This window comes from Melospiza melodia, chromosome 24 (assembly GCF_035770615.1).
Source record: "Melospiza melodia melodia isolate bMelMel2 chromosome 24, bMelMel2.pri, whole genome shotgun sequence".
In the NCBI taxonomy this organism is placed as follows: Eukaryota; Metazoa; Chordata; class Aves; order Passeriformes; family Passerellidae; genus Melospiza; species Melospiza melodia.
The window spans coordinates 11,635,636-11,647,816 of NC_086217.1; the positions used below are offsets into that span (position 1 = coordinate 11,635,636).

At 65.3% G+C, this 12,181-nt stretch overlaps 1 protein-coding gene across 1 annotated transcript; it reads left to right on the plus strand.

The window, feature by feature from the left end:
* The first annotated feature begins 5,559 nt into the window (after window positions 1-5,559).
* SSTR2 (somatostatin receptor 2) lies at window positions 5,560-8,769 on the plus strand. Its single transcript, XM_063175793.1, has 2 exons — window positions 5,560-5,614; window positions 6,057-8,769. Exon 2 carries the CDS (start codon window positions 6,114-6,116, stop codon window positions 7,221-7,223), a length of 1,110 nt encoding a protein of 369 aa, XP_063031863.1. The 5' UTR covers window positions 5,560-5,614; window positions 6,057-6,113; the 3' UTR covers window positions 7,224-8,769.
* The last annotated feature ends 3,412 nt before the right edge of the window (window positions 8,770-12,181 follow it).

Genomic DNA, 12,181 nt, shown 5'->3' on the forward strand with positions numbered 1-12,181 from the left:
ATTCCTGCCTGTCCCCTCAGTGTCACAGCCCTGTCCCAGTGTCACAGCCCTGCCTGTCCAGCAGGGAAGGAGCAGACCCAGAGCCCCTAAAATTCACTTTTACCACCCAAAGGGGACAAATCTGCTGCCATGTCCCATCAGGGTGACCGAGACCCCACACGGGGCACGCAAATCCTTTGGGATTTTGTGCCAGGAACTGTCTGGGGCAGAGAGGGACATCCTGCAGGGCTGGCACGGGCACTGCCAGCTGGGCGTGTCCCTGGAAATGGCCAGAGTGTCCCCGCAGTGTCCCCAAGAAGGGCTAGCGTGTGCCTGCAGTGTCCCCGTCCCTGCCGTGTCCCTGCCGTGTCCCCGTCCCTGCCGTGTCCCTGCCGTGTCCCCGTCCCCGCCGTGTCCCTGCCGTGTCCCCGTCCCCCGCCGTGTCCCCGCCGTGTCCCTGTCCCTGCCGTGTCCCTGTCCCCGCCGTGTCCCTGTCCCTGCCGTGTCCCCGTCCCTGCCGTGTCCCCGTCCCTGCAGTGTCCCTGCCGTGTCCCCGTCCCCGCCGTGTCCCCGTCCCCGCCGTGTCCCTGCCGTGTCCCTGTCCCTGCAGTGTCCCCGTCCCTGCCGTGTCCCCGTCCCCGCCGTGTCCCCGTCCCCGCCGTGTCCCTGCCGTGTCCCCGTCCCTGCAGTGTCCCCGTCCCCGCCATGTCCCCGTCCCCGCCGTGTCCCCGTCCCCGCCGTGTCCCCGTCCCCGCCGTGTCCCCTCCGCACAGCCTGGGCTCACGGCCGGGCTCTTGCCCAACCCGAATCCATCAGTGTCAGCCCGGAGCCAGCCGGGACGGCCAGACAGGCCCTGGGGACACGGGGCTGTCCCCAAGGACGGCACAGGCGGGGTCACGGTCCCGTGCCAGGGCACAGGGGACGCTGCCATCCTCATCCTCCTCATCCTCATCCTCCTCATCCTCATCCTCATCCTCATCCTCCTCCTCCTGCCGGGTCCCCATGCCGGGCCGGGGGCTGTCGGGCTGTCCCCAGCGGTGGCATTGCCAGCTGGAGCAGAGCCCGGCCGCCAATGCCAGCCCGCCCAGCCCCGGGTCGGTGCCAGGACCGCCACAGAGCCGGGATCGGCGGCCAAAGGCGGCCAAAGGCTCCTCGGTGTCAGCGCTCCGAGCCCTGCCCGGCCCCCCCAAGATCAACGAACCAATTAGGGAGGCAATTAACGCCTAGGGAGGCAATTAACGGCGGGCGAGGAGGGCAGGGAGGGAGGACCCGGCGGCGGGGAGGGCTGGAAGCGGCAGGGGCTGGGATGGGGTGGGGAGGGGAGACCCCCGGGTACAGAGGGGGCTGTGGGCTCTGCTCTGGATCCCGGGGCATGGACACTGCCCTGGACCCCAGGCCGTGGATGCTGCCCTGAATCCCCGGGCTGGAGGACTCTGGGGGGCTGTGGATGCTGCCCTGGATCCGGGGTCTGGATCCTGCCCTGGGTGCTGCCCCGATCCCGGCAGCTCTGGATGCTGCCCTGGATGCTGCCCTGGATGCCGTCCCCATCCCGGCAGCTCTGGATCCCTGCCCTGGATGCTGCCCTGGATGCTGCCCTGGATGCTGCCCTGCATCCTGCCCTGGATCCTGCCCTGGATGCCGTCCCCATCCCGGCAGCTCCGAACGCCGCCCCGGGCTCAGGTGGCGGCGCCGGCTCCTCTCCCCGCCATCCATCAGCGCTGCAGACGCTCCCGATTAGATCTGGCAGGCACCAGCCGGGCCCTGCCGCGCCTCGGGGCGCGGGGACGCGGCCCAGACGGTTTGTCTGGATAATGAGCAGAGAGAGAGAGAAAGCTCCCCCAGCCCGGGCATCCCTGAACCGCGGCCAGGCCGCCTCCAGGCACGGACCGGCTCAGCAGCAGAACCTTCCGGGGCTGCTGGAGCTGGGAAAAGGCGGGGAAAGGGCAGTGCCAGCCCTGGGACGGAGCAGCACGGTCATCCCTGCTGTGCTGGCCTTGTGCCCACGGGGCAGGGACAGCGGGGACCCTCTGAGGGGGCTGGGGTGGCACAGAGCTGCTCAGGGCTGGCTCTGCAAAGAGAGATCATCGAGAGATCACAGAGAGATCATCGAGAGATGCACAGGGAGATCATCAAGAAATTCACAGGGAAATCATCGAGAGATCCACAGGGAGATCATCGAGAGATCCACAGGGAGATCATCAAGAGATTCACAGGGAAATCATCAAGAGATCCACAGGGAGATCATCGAGAGATCCACAGGGAGATCATCGACAGATCCACAGGGAAATCATCAAGAGATTCACAGGGATGCTCAGGCTGGCTGCATGTGGCAGCAAATCCTTCTATTCCTGGGGGACAGCAGCTGCACCCCATCCCATGCCATCCCATGACATCCATCCCATCCCATCCCATCCCATCCCATCCCATCCCATCCATCCCATCCCATCTCATCCATCCCATCCCATCCCATCCCATCCCATCCCATCCCATCCCATCCCATCCCATCCCATCCCATCCCATCCCATCCCATCCCATCCCATCCCATCCCATCCCATCCCATCCCATCCATCCCATCCCATCCCATCCCATCCCATCCCATCCCAGTTTAGCCCAGCCCAGCCTCCTTCATTCCATCCCAGCCCGGATCCAGGAGAAAGGCCAGCTCACCCTGCCCCTCCGTTGGCATCCCAGCCCAGCTCCTTACAACACTCATTTCCAGGACAGGGGTCGAGGGCTCTGTTTTTCCGCAGGGACTCTTGAGGAGCAGCTGGGAGGGGAGGGCAGAAAGCTTGGAGAGGTTTTCAAAGCCTCTCTGCGGTCACGTAACCCCCGTGTCCCTCTGCCAGGGTTATTTTGGCCCTGTGGGAAGGGGCTGAGCGTTCCTGCTCTCCCCAGCCCTGCCAGTAAATCGCTGCTCAGCGCTGGGGATGCTTCCCAGGCAAAAGGACAAAGAGGAGTTTATGTGCCAGCACCAAACCCGCTGCTGGTGCAGCGTCCCCCCAAGGCGGGGAGCACCCAGGGCACTCTGCTCTGGGCCTTAACTCAGCCCCAAACCGGGCAGGATGAGAACAAATCCCTTCCAAAGGCTCAGGGATGGCTTCCTGACTGAGGCAGCTGCTGCTGCCCTCCTCCTGCATGGAGATCAGCTCTGATCCGCTCCTCAATACCCACCGGGCCGTCATTTCATTAATTTTATGGGGTTTTTAATGAAGATCGGAGCTGGGTTCAGCCAGGCTGAACTGGCTGAGTTCCCCCGGCTCCCTGGGCCCGGCTTCCAACGAGGTGGAAGAGAAAGAGAGGCAGGGAGGGGATGGAGCTCCCCGGGAACCAGGAGCGCCCTGAGATCCCCGTGCTCACCCTGCTCCAGCCCTCTGGGCTCTCTGCACCTGGGAGAAGCCCCTGTTAGCCAGGCTGGGCTGCTCTGGGTGCTTGGTGACCAGGGACATGGCAGTGCCACCTGCTCTGGGTGCTTGGTGACCAGGGACACGGCAGTGTCACCTGCTCCGGGCAGAGATTCGGGGAGGCAGCGCTGGGAACACCCCCAGGCACCGGAGCTGGGCACGGGAACCAGCCAGGAGAGGATAAACCAGCTCCGGAAGGGTCACAGGGCACCAAACCCCGGGATCCGATCCCCTTCACCCCCTCCCTCCTCTCCCGCTATCACCGGGACATTAATTCCCACATCCTCTTCAGCACAAGCAGCTTTTTCCTGCCTCCTAAAGATTAATGAGGCTGATAACGAGTCTGCCGGTGCTGCAGGACCTGACGGCTTTAGATCCGCCTTGGGAAGGGGATGGCGAAGCGAAAGCGAGGAGCTCCCTGCCTCGGCGCGGGGCTCTTTGTTCACTCTTAATTTCCTGCTCTCTATTGTCTCCTGGACGAGGGATGGGAAGGGGGGCAGGAGCAGAGATAATTTAATTGCTCTCCAGATCGCAAACAAGCCGCTGTTAGAGGTTATCTGCTCCAAACCTCTCGCGTTCGGTCCTTCTCCTGCAGGGAGAGGCTGTGGCAGGAGCCGCCGGTGCTGCACAAGTCCCCAGAGACCCCAAATGTTTCAGCATCACCTTCCAGCCTCACCCGGGCGGGAGGAGCAGCAAGGACCTGCCTCGGCCGGGCTGCGGAGGCCAGATGCAAACTGCTGGGGCCAAGGGATTCCCAGGGTTCCAGGGAAAATTTGGGGCTCTCGGGAGCTTTTCGGGTCACCCTCCATTGGGTCACAGCACGCTGCCATCCCCCTGGGCGCTCTGGAGAAGCCGAGGCCGTGGCTGGAACCAAAACGTTCCAGAGGGACAGTGGGACAGGGCTGGAGGAAGGGTGGGCATGGGAGGGGTGGGAAGGACAGGGTGGGCAGCGCAGGGTGGGCACTGGAGGGTGGGCAGGACAGGGTTGGCAGCATAAGGTGGGCAGTGTGGGCAAGGTGGGCAGGGCAGGGTGGGTAGCACTGGGTGGGCAGAGCAGGGTGGGCAGCGCAGGGTGGGCAGTGTGGGGAAGGTGGGCAGTGCAGGGTGGGCAGAGCAGGGTGGGCAGCACACGCTGGGTATCACACGCTGGGCAGCCCGGGTGGGTATCACACGCTGGGTATCACACGCTGGGTATCACACACTGGGCAGCCCGGGGTGGGTATCACACGCTGGGTATCACACTGGGCAGCCCGGGGTGGGTATCACACGCTGGGTATCACGCTGGGCAGCCCGGGTGGGCAGCACACGCTGGGTATCACACGCTGGGTATCACGCTGGGCAGCCCGGGGTGGGTATCACACGCTGGGTATCACACGCTGGGTATCACGCTGGGCAGCCCGGGGTGGGTATCACACGCTGGGTATCACACGCTGGGTATCACGCTGGGCAGCCCGGGGTGGGTATCACACGCTGGGTATCACGCTGGGCAGCCCGGGTGGGTATCACACGCTGGGTATCACACGCTGGGCAGCCCGGGGTGGGTATCACACGCTGGGTATCACGCTGGGCAGCCCGGGGTGGGTATCACACGCTGAGTATCACGCTGGGCAGCCCGGGTGGGCAGCACACGCTGGGTATCACGCTGGGCAGCCCGGGTGGGCAGCACACGCTGGGTATCACGCTGGGCAGCCCGGGGTGGGCAGCACACGCTGGGTATCACGCTGGGCAGCCCGGGTGGGTATCACACGCTGGGTATCACACGCTGGGTATCACGCTGGGCAGCCCAGGGTGGGTATCACACGCTGGGTATCACGCTGGGCAGCCCGGGGTGGGCAGCACACGCTGGGTATCACGCTGGGCAGCCCGGGTGGGCAGCACACGCTGGGTATCACACGCTGGGCAGCCCGGGGTGGGTATCACACGCTGGGTATGACACGCTGGGTATCACACGCTGGGCAGCCCGGGGTGGGTATCACACGCTGGGTATCACGCTGGGCAGCCCGGGTGGGCAGCACACGCGGGGCTCTCCGGGCTGTCCCCGCCCCGGCCCCGCAGAGCCGCCCCGCGCGGGGCGGGGCGCAGCCGGTGCGCTGGTCCAGCGGCGGAGCCGCGCCGGGAGCGGGTGCGCGGAGCCGCGCGGAGCCGTGCGGGGCGGAACCGAGCGGAGCCCGGCGGGGCACCCGCGCTGCCGCCGCCTCCCCGGTGCCCGCCGGGCCGGGCCGGGCCGGGAGCAGGTGAGCGGCGGGGCAGCTCCGCCCGGTGCCCTCCGCAGCGCAGGCTCGGGGCCGGGGCTGGGGGCTCCCCGCGGCGGGTTCATCGCCCACCGGAGCCGCCCGGGATGGGAGGGAAGGGGCTGCACCCGCCGGAGGGCCGCGAGAGGAGGAGGAGGAGGAGGAGGAGGCTTTCCCTCGGTGCTCCCGGCATCGGTCGCACCCACCGGGACGCACCGGCCGGATCTGCGGAGTCCTGAAGGCTCCGGGATCGCCAGAGGCAGGAGGAGCCGCGGCGGGCTCGGGAAGGCTGCGCCAGGAGGGGACACGGCCAGATGGGCTGGGAACCCCCCTGCAGGGAGCCTTCCTCCCGCTGGGCTGGGCAGCAGGACGGACAGATCCTCCCCAGGAATCCCTTCATTGCCACTGACTCCCTGATTTCTAGAACCTTCTCCTCTCTCCCCAGGGCCAGAGGGAGGATGACATCGGGGCTCCCCTGAGCCGGCAGCGCCCAGGCAGAGCCATGGAGTACGAGCTGCCCAACGCCACCGCCTTCTGGTTCTCCCCGGCCTCCCCCTTGGACAACTTCTCCCTGGAGGCGCCCGCCAACGCCTCGCAGAACGCCACGGGCCAGCACTTCGACCTGACCAGCAACGCCATCCTCACCTTCATCTACTTCGTGGTGTGCATCGTGGGGCTGTGCGGCAACACGCTGGTCATCTACGTCATCCTGCGCTACGCCAAGATGAAAACCATCACCAACATCTACATCCTCAACCTGGCCATCGCCGACGAGCTCTTCATGCTGGGCCTGCCCTTCCTGGCCATGCAGGTGGCCCTGGTGCACTGGCCCTTCGGCAAAGCCCTCTGCAGGATCGTCATGACCGTGGACGGCATCAACCAGTTCACCAGCATCTTCTGCCTGACGGTGATGAGCGTCGACCGCTACCTGGCCGTGGTGCATCCCATCAAATCCGCCAAGTGGAGGCGGCCCAGGACAGCCAAAATGATCAACGTGGCCGTCTGGGGCGTCTCCCTGCTGGTGATCATGCCCATCATGATTTACGCCGGCGTGCAGCACAACCACGGCAGGAGTAGCTGCACCATCATCTGGCCGGGAGAGTCGGGCGCCTGGTACACGGGCTTCATCATCTACGCCTTCATCCTGGGCTTCCTGGTGCCTCTCACCATCATCTGCCTTTGCTACCTGTTCATCATCATCAAAGTCAAGTCCTCGGGCATCAGGGTGGGCTCGTCCAAGAGGAAGAAGTCCGAGAAGAAAGTCACCAGGATGGTGTCCATCGTGGTGGCCGTCTTCATCTTCTGCTGGCTCCCCTTCTACATCTTCAACGTCTCCTCCGTGTCCGTCATGATCGTGCCCACGCCCGTCCTCAAGGGCATGTTCGACTTCGTGGTGGTGCTGAGCTACGCCAACAGCTGTGCCAACCCCATCCTCTACGCCTTCCTGTCCGACAACTTCAAGAAGAGCTTTCAGAACGTGCTGTGCCTGGTCAAGGTCAGCGGCATGGACGAGGCCGACCGCAGCGACAGCAAGCAGGACAAGTCCCGCCTCAACGAGACCACGGAGACGCAGAGGACCCTGCTCAACGGCGACCTGCAGACGAGCATCTGAGCGAGGGACGGCGGGGTTCGTCCTGCCTGCGCCCCTCCCCGGCTGCTGCGGGGGGTGGCACCGGGGCTCAGGGCAGCGATGCCACCTGAGGGGACGGCTGGCAGCGCCCCGTGGCATCGGGGCTCCTCTGCTGGGCTCCTCTCTGCCGGGCTGCATTCCGAGTGCTGGGAAGGATATACGGGTCAGGAGGAGCCGCCTCGCCAGGAAAACAAAGACAACTCGCGGCCACACCAAAGTGCCACCAAAGCGGGCACAGCGGGGTCCCCGGTGCCACCCTCGGGGCCGGCTGGCTTTGGGGCTCTGCCCCTGGACACAGCGTGGGACCCCAGGAGGAGCCGAGGCCACAGGCGTGTGACAGAGCGGGGACGCACCTGCTGGGATCTCCCGGCGAGCGTCCCTCCCGAGGCCACCGGGATGTTCGGGATTGCGTTTTCCCGGGTTAGTCCTTGTTCTGCCGCAGCCCTCTGCCCGGAGGGGACACGCCAGCTCGGAGGCGACATCCCCACGGGAAGCAGCCGTGCCCCTCTGACGCCGCCCTGCTGTGCCCCGCTGCTGCCGAGCCCTTTCCCCGGCTGGTCCTGCCGCAGATTTTCTGCTCGGATGGAGAATTTCCCCCTTTGCCCTCCCCGGAGGCCGCCGCCCCTCCTTCCCTCGCTGCCTCCGCCCGCCCCGGCCGGTCCCGGGTGCTGCGGGCACCGAGAGCGCTCCGCTCCCTGCTGGGAAAGCCCTGCAAGCGTTTGGGCGGCGGTGACACCCCGGAGGAGCCTGGCACGGGCACCTGGCACTGCCAGCGGCTCCTGCACCCGGCTCACAGCGGGGCTTGCCCGGCCTCGGCTCCGAGGATCTCCGGGCTGACGCCTCCCTGCTCCTTCCAGGCAAGTCACGCCGGAGGCAGAGGGGATGGAGAGGATGGGGACGGGCACGGGGGGCTGGGGACGCGCTCCCCACCCGTGTCCGAGCCGAAGGGAGCGGGCGGAGCAGGCAACGGGGCTGGCAGCGGCCGGGGATGGTGAAAGGCAGCCGGGGATCCATCCCCTGGATCCTGTGCTGGGAAGGGCAGGGTGGATCCATCCCCTGGATCCTGTGCTGGGAAGGGCAGGGTGGATCCATCCCCTGGATCCTGTGCTGGGAAGGGCAGGGTGGATCCATCCCCTGGATCCTGTGCTGGGAAGGGCAGGGTGGATCCATCCTCTGGATCCTGTGCTGGGAAGGGCAGGGTGGATCCATCCCCTGGATCCTGTGCTGGGAAGGGCAGGGTGGATCCATCCCCTGGATCCCGCACTGGGAAGGACAGGTTGGATCCATCCCCTGGATCCCGTGCTGGGAAGGACAGGCTGGATCCATCCCCTGGATCCTGTGCTGGGAAGGGCAGGGTGGATCCATCCCCTGGATCCCGTGCTGGGAAGGGCAGGTTGGATCCATCCCCTGGATCCCGTGCTGGGAAGGGCAGGGTGGATCCATCCCCTGGATCCTGCACCGTGTGAGGGGCGGCGGGGCCGGCCCCACATCTGCTCTATTTGCCTTCCCAAGACTGTCCCGAAGCTTTCAGCTCCGCCCCTGTCGTTGTTCCTGGCTGCCCTCCCAGCTCGGGATGAACCCGGGGCTCTGGAGCTCTGACCCCCGCCCAAGCCCCTCCGTGTCCAGGGAAAGCCCAGGGGAGAGGGGGAAGCGGCCGCTTCCTGCCGGAGCAGCAGAGCTGTGCCAGAGGCCGGATCCGCTCACAGGCCCCTGTTGTGGAGCCGAGCCGGGGGAACGGGGCTTTGGGCGGGGAGAACAGCCGGAGCTCGGTCACCCTGCCCGTGCCACCCACCCGGTGCCACTGTCACCGGCAGAGCGGAGCCTGCACCCCGCAGAACAGGCGCGGGAGGTGAGGCTGCAGCAGGTGCCGCCTGCTTCGGGTGCCACCTGCTCGTGCTCCATCCCAAACTTCAGCTCGGGGTGAAATTTGCCCATTTGGCCCATCCCAGCCTGGGCCGCCCCATCCTGCTGTGCCACCCCCGCCGGCTCCCGCAGAGGGCTCAGTGCCAGGCTACCTGCCCCGGGCTCTGCTGGGCGCTGCGTTCACTGCGAGACAAAGCAGAGCCATGTGAGCAATTGTTTGCTTTTAACCCTTTCCTGCTGCTCCGAGGAACGGCGTGCAGGTGCCCGCGTGTGGCACCTCCCTGTCCCTGGCTGGGCACGGGGTGGGAGCGCGGCTGACCCCGCGCTCGGGGCACGGCTGCAGGAATTGCAGCAGCAGCAGCTCCGGGGCACCGGGAGAGCTCCGGGAGGGCCGGGAGCGGGGCTGGGCTCGGTGTCAGCGCCGCAGCGATGCGTCAGTGCCGTGGGCACTCGGAGGGGGCGGCGTGTGCGGGGGGCGGGCGGGCCACGGGGAGGGGATGTGAGAGTGATGGGGAGGGGGATCTGTGATGGGCAGGGGGACGTGTGAGTGATGGGGAGGGGGCTGTGTGATCTGTGGGGAGGGGGCTGTGTGATGGGGAGGGGGATCTGTGATGGGGAAGGGGCTGTGTGAGTGATGGGGAGGGGGATATGCCATGGGGAGGGGATGTGAGATGGGGAGGGGGCTGTGTGAGTGATGGGGAGGGGATATGTGATGGGGAAGGGGCTGTGCAACGGGGAAGGGGCTGTGTGATGGAGAGGGGGATGTGTGATGGGTAAGGGGGATTTGTCATGGGGAAGGGGCTGTGTGAGTGATGGGGAAGGGCTGTGTGATGGGGAAGGGGCTGTGTGAGTGATGGGGAGGGGGATATGCCATGGGGAAGGGGCTGTGTGAGTGATAGGGAAGAGGATCTGTGATGGGGAAGGGCTGTGTGATGGGCAGGGGGCTGTGAGATGGGTAAGGGGATGTGTGAGTGATGGGCAGGGGGCTGCGTGAGCGATGGGGATGTGTGGACCCCCAGAACTCACCTGCAGCCAGGCCAAACCCCATCTGACCCCATCCCAGCCGTGTCTGTGCAAGCCCTGCCACCAAAATCCCGATGGATGAGGGGGGGACACCTGTTCCCAGCAGCTGCACCTCCCTCAGCGCTGGTCTGATGTGGAAATGCAGAAATCCTGGGAATTCCCTGCCCAGGTCAGCTTTGTCAGCGACACTTTGGGTGCTCAGAGTGGGATCTGAAACGTGTCCCCGCTTTGCTGGGATGGCATCAGGGGCTGCAGGTGAGGGATGAGGGGTGTGGGGCGCTGCCACCACCATCCCAAAGGCCACCAGGGCAGGATGGAGCAGGGCAGGGGCACCTGGGGGCTGCCAGGGCTCTCCTTGGCCGCCTCTCCACAGCTCACTGAGGAAAAAAGGGCAGGAAAGCAGAATGTGCTGGGAGGGAGCTGCAGCCAGGGCCCAGCAGTGCTGTAAAAGCAGCAAAATAAAACCTTCTGCTGTTCATTGCTGACTAATAAACATCAGCCCCGCCGCCACTGCCGCCGCCGGTAACGAAGTTTTCCTTGCCAGCCACTTGATTTTAGTGGGAACTTGACCTCAGATTGGATCTGCTCTGCTCAGGCTGCTGCCGGCGGGATGAGGAATCTCTGCTGGTGACTGCAGAGCCAAGAGGCTGAGCCTGCAAGAGCTTCACGCCCCGGCTGGGATCAGTGACAGCTCCTGCCTGGAGAGGCAGGGAGGGCGTTTTCCCAAACCCCAGGGGCTGGGAAGCACGGGCTGGGGTGTGCCACAAGCTGCCTGGGCTGCCTGGAGCTGGGTCATTCCTGAACCAATTCCCTTTTTCTCGGTGTGCCACAAGCTCCCCAGGATGCCTGGAGCTGGGTCATTCCTGAACCAATTCCCTTTTCCTCGGTGTGCTACGAGCTCCTCAGGATGCCTGGAGCTGGGTCATTCCTGAACCAATTTCCCTTTTCTCAGTGTACCACAAGCTCCCCAGGATGCCTGGAGCTGGATCACTCCTGAACCAATTCCCTTTTCCTCAGTGTGCCACAAGCTCCCCAGGATGCCTGGAGCTGGGTCACTCCTGAAGTTTTCCAGTCCCAGCGAGGCCCCCCCGAAGCCCATGAGAACCAATTCCCTTTCCCTCGTCACCACTGCCTCCCCAGAGAGGCTGAGTGAGGGGTGGCCCCACAGCTGCCCAGTCCCACGGACCCACCTGCACGGGGACATCCCTGCTGTCCCCTCCGTCACCGCCGTGTCCCCTCGGAGCCAGCCCGGCTCTGGGCACCGTGCTTTGCTCCAGAGCCAAATCCTGCTCGGGTGGGCAGCAGGGGTTGGGGCTGCCCCTGGAGCCTTCCCAGAGCAGCTCTGCAGCTCCTCGTGCTGGCTCCACGCTGCCTTGGACTGAAGGCATCTCCTGAGCTGCACTGTCTGAGGGTTCCCCGCCCTGCCACGGTGGGAAGAGCTTTGTCTTTGTGGGACACCCCACTGAGGGCAAGGAGAGCCCCCAATCCAGGCTCAGAACTGATCCCAGACTGCCCAGGGAGAGCCTCCATCCCCTCCCTGCTGCTGCTCCGAGGGGAATCACCAGCAAAGGACACAGCAGACCCCAGAGCTGCCTCGCTGCTGCTGAGTGTGGAGCTGACTGCTGCTGCTGCTGCTGCTGCTGCTGCTGCCCAGGGCAGCCCTGCCATGCCCTTCCCAGCCTGGCACCGGCCCATCCTGAGGGGTTCCAGCTCCCCTCCCTGCCTGCTGCAGGGCCTGTGAAAAGCCAGGAGAGGAGAGCCAGCCTGGGAGGATGCTCCTCTTACACAAACATTTCACACTTCTAAAAATCGAAACTTAAAATTGCAACACTCCTCCAGCTGTGTCCCGAGCAGGAGATGCTGAGGGATGCAAAGCCTGGCCACTCCATCCATCCATCCATCCATCCATCCATCCATCCATCCATCCATCCATCCATCCATCCATCCATCCATCCATCCATCCATCCATCCATCCCTCCATCCATGGATTTTATCCCTCCATGGATTCCACCCCTCCATCCCACCCCACGCCGTGTCTGATTGTAAATACATGT

Bases quoted from the DNA above. Each gene is read 5' to 3' on its own strand.
- SSTR2 (XM_063175793.1), top strand. From the start codon at position 6,114: ATGGAGTACGAGCTGCCCAACGCCACCGCCTTCTGGTTCTCCCCGGCC.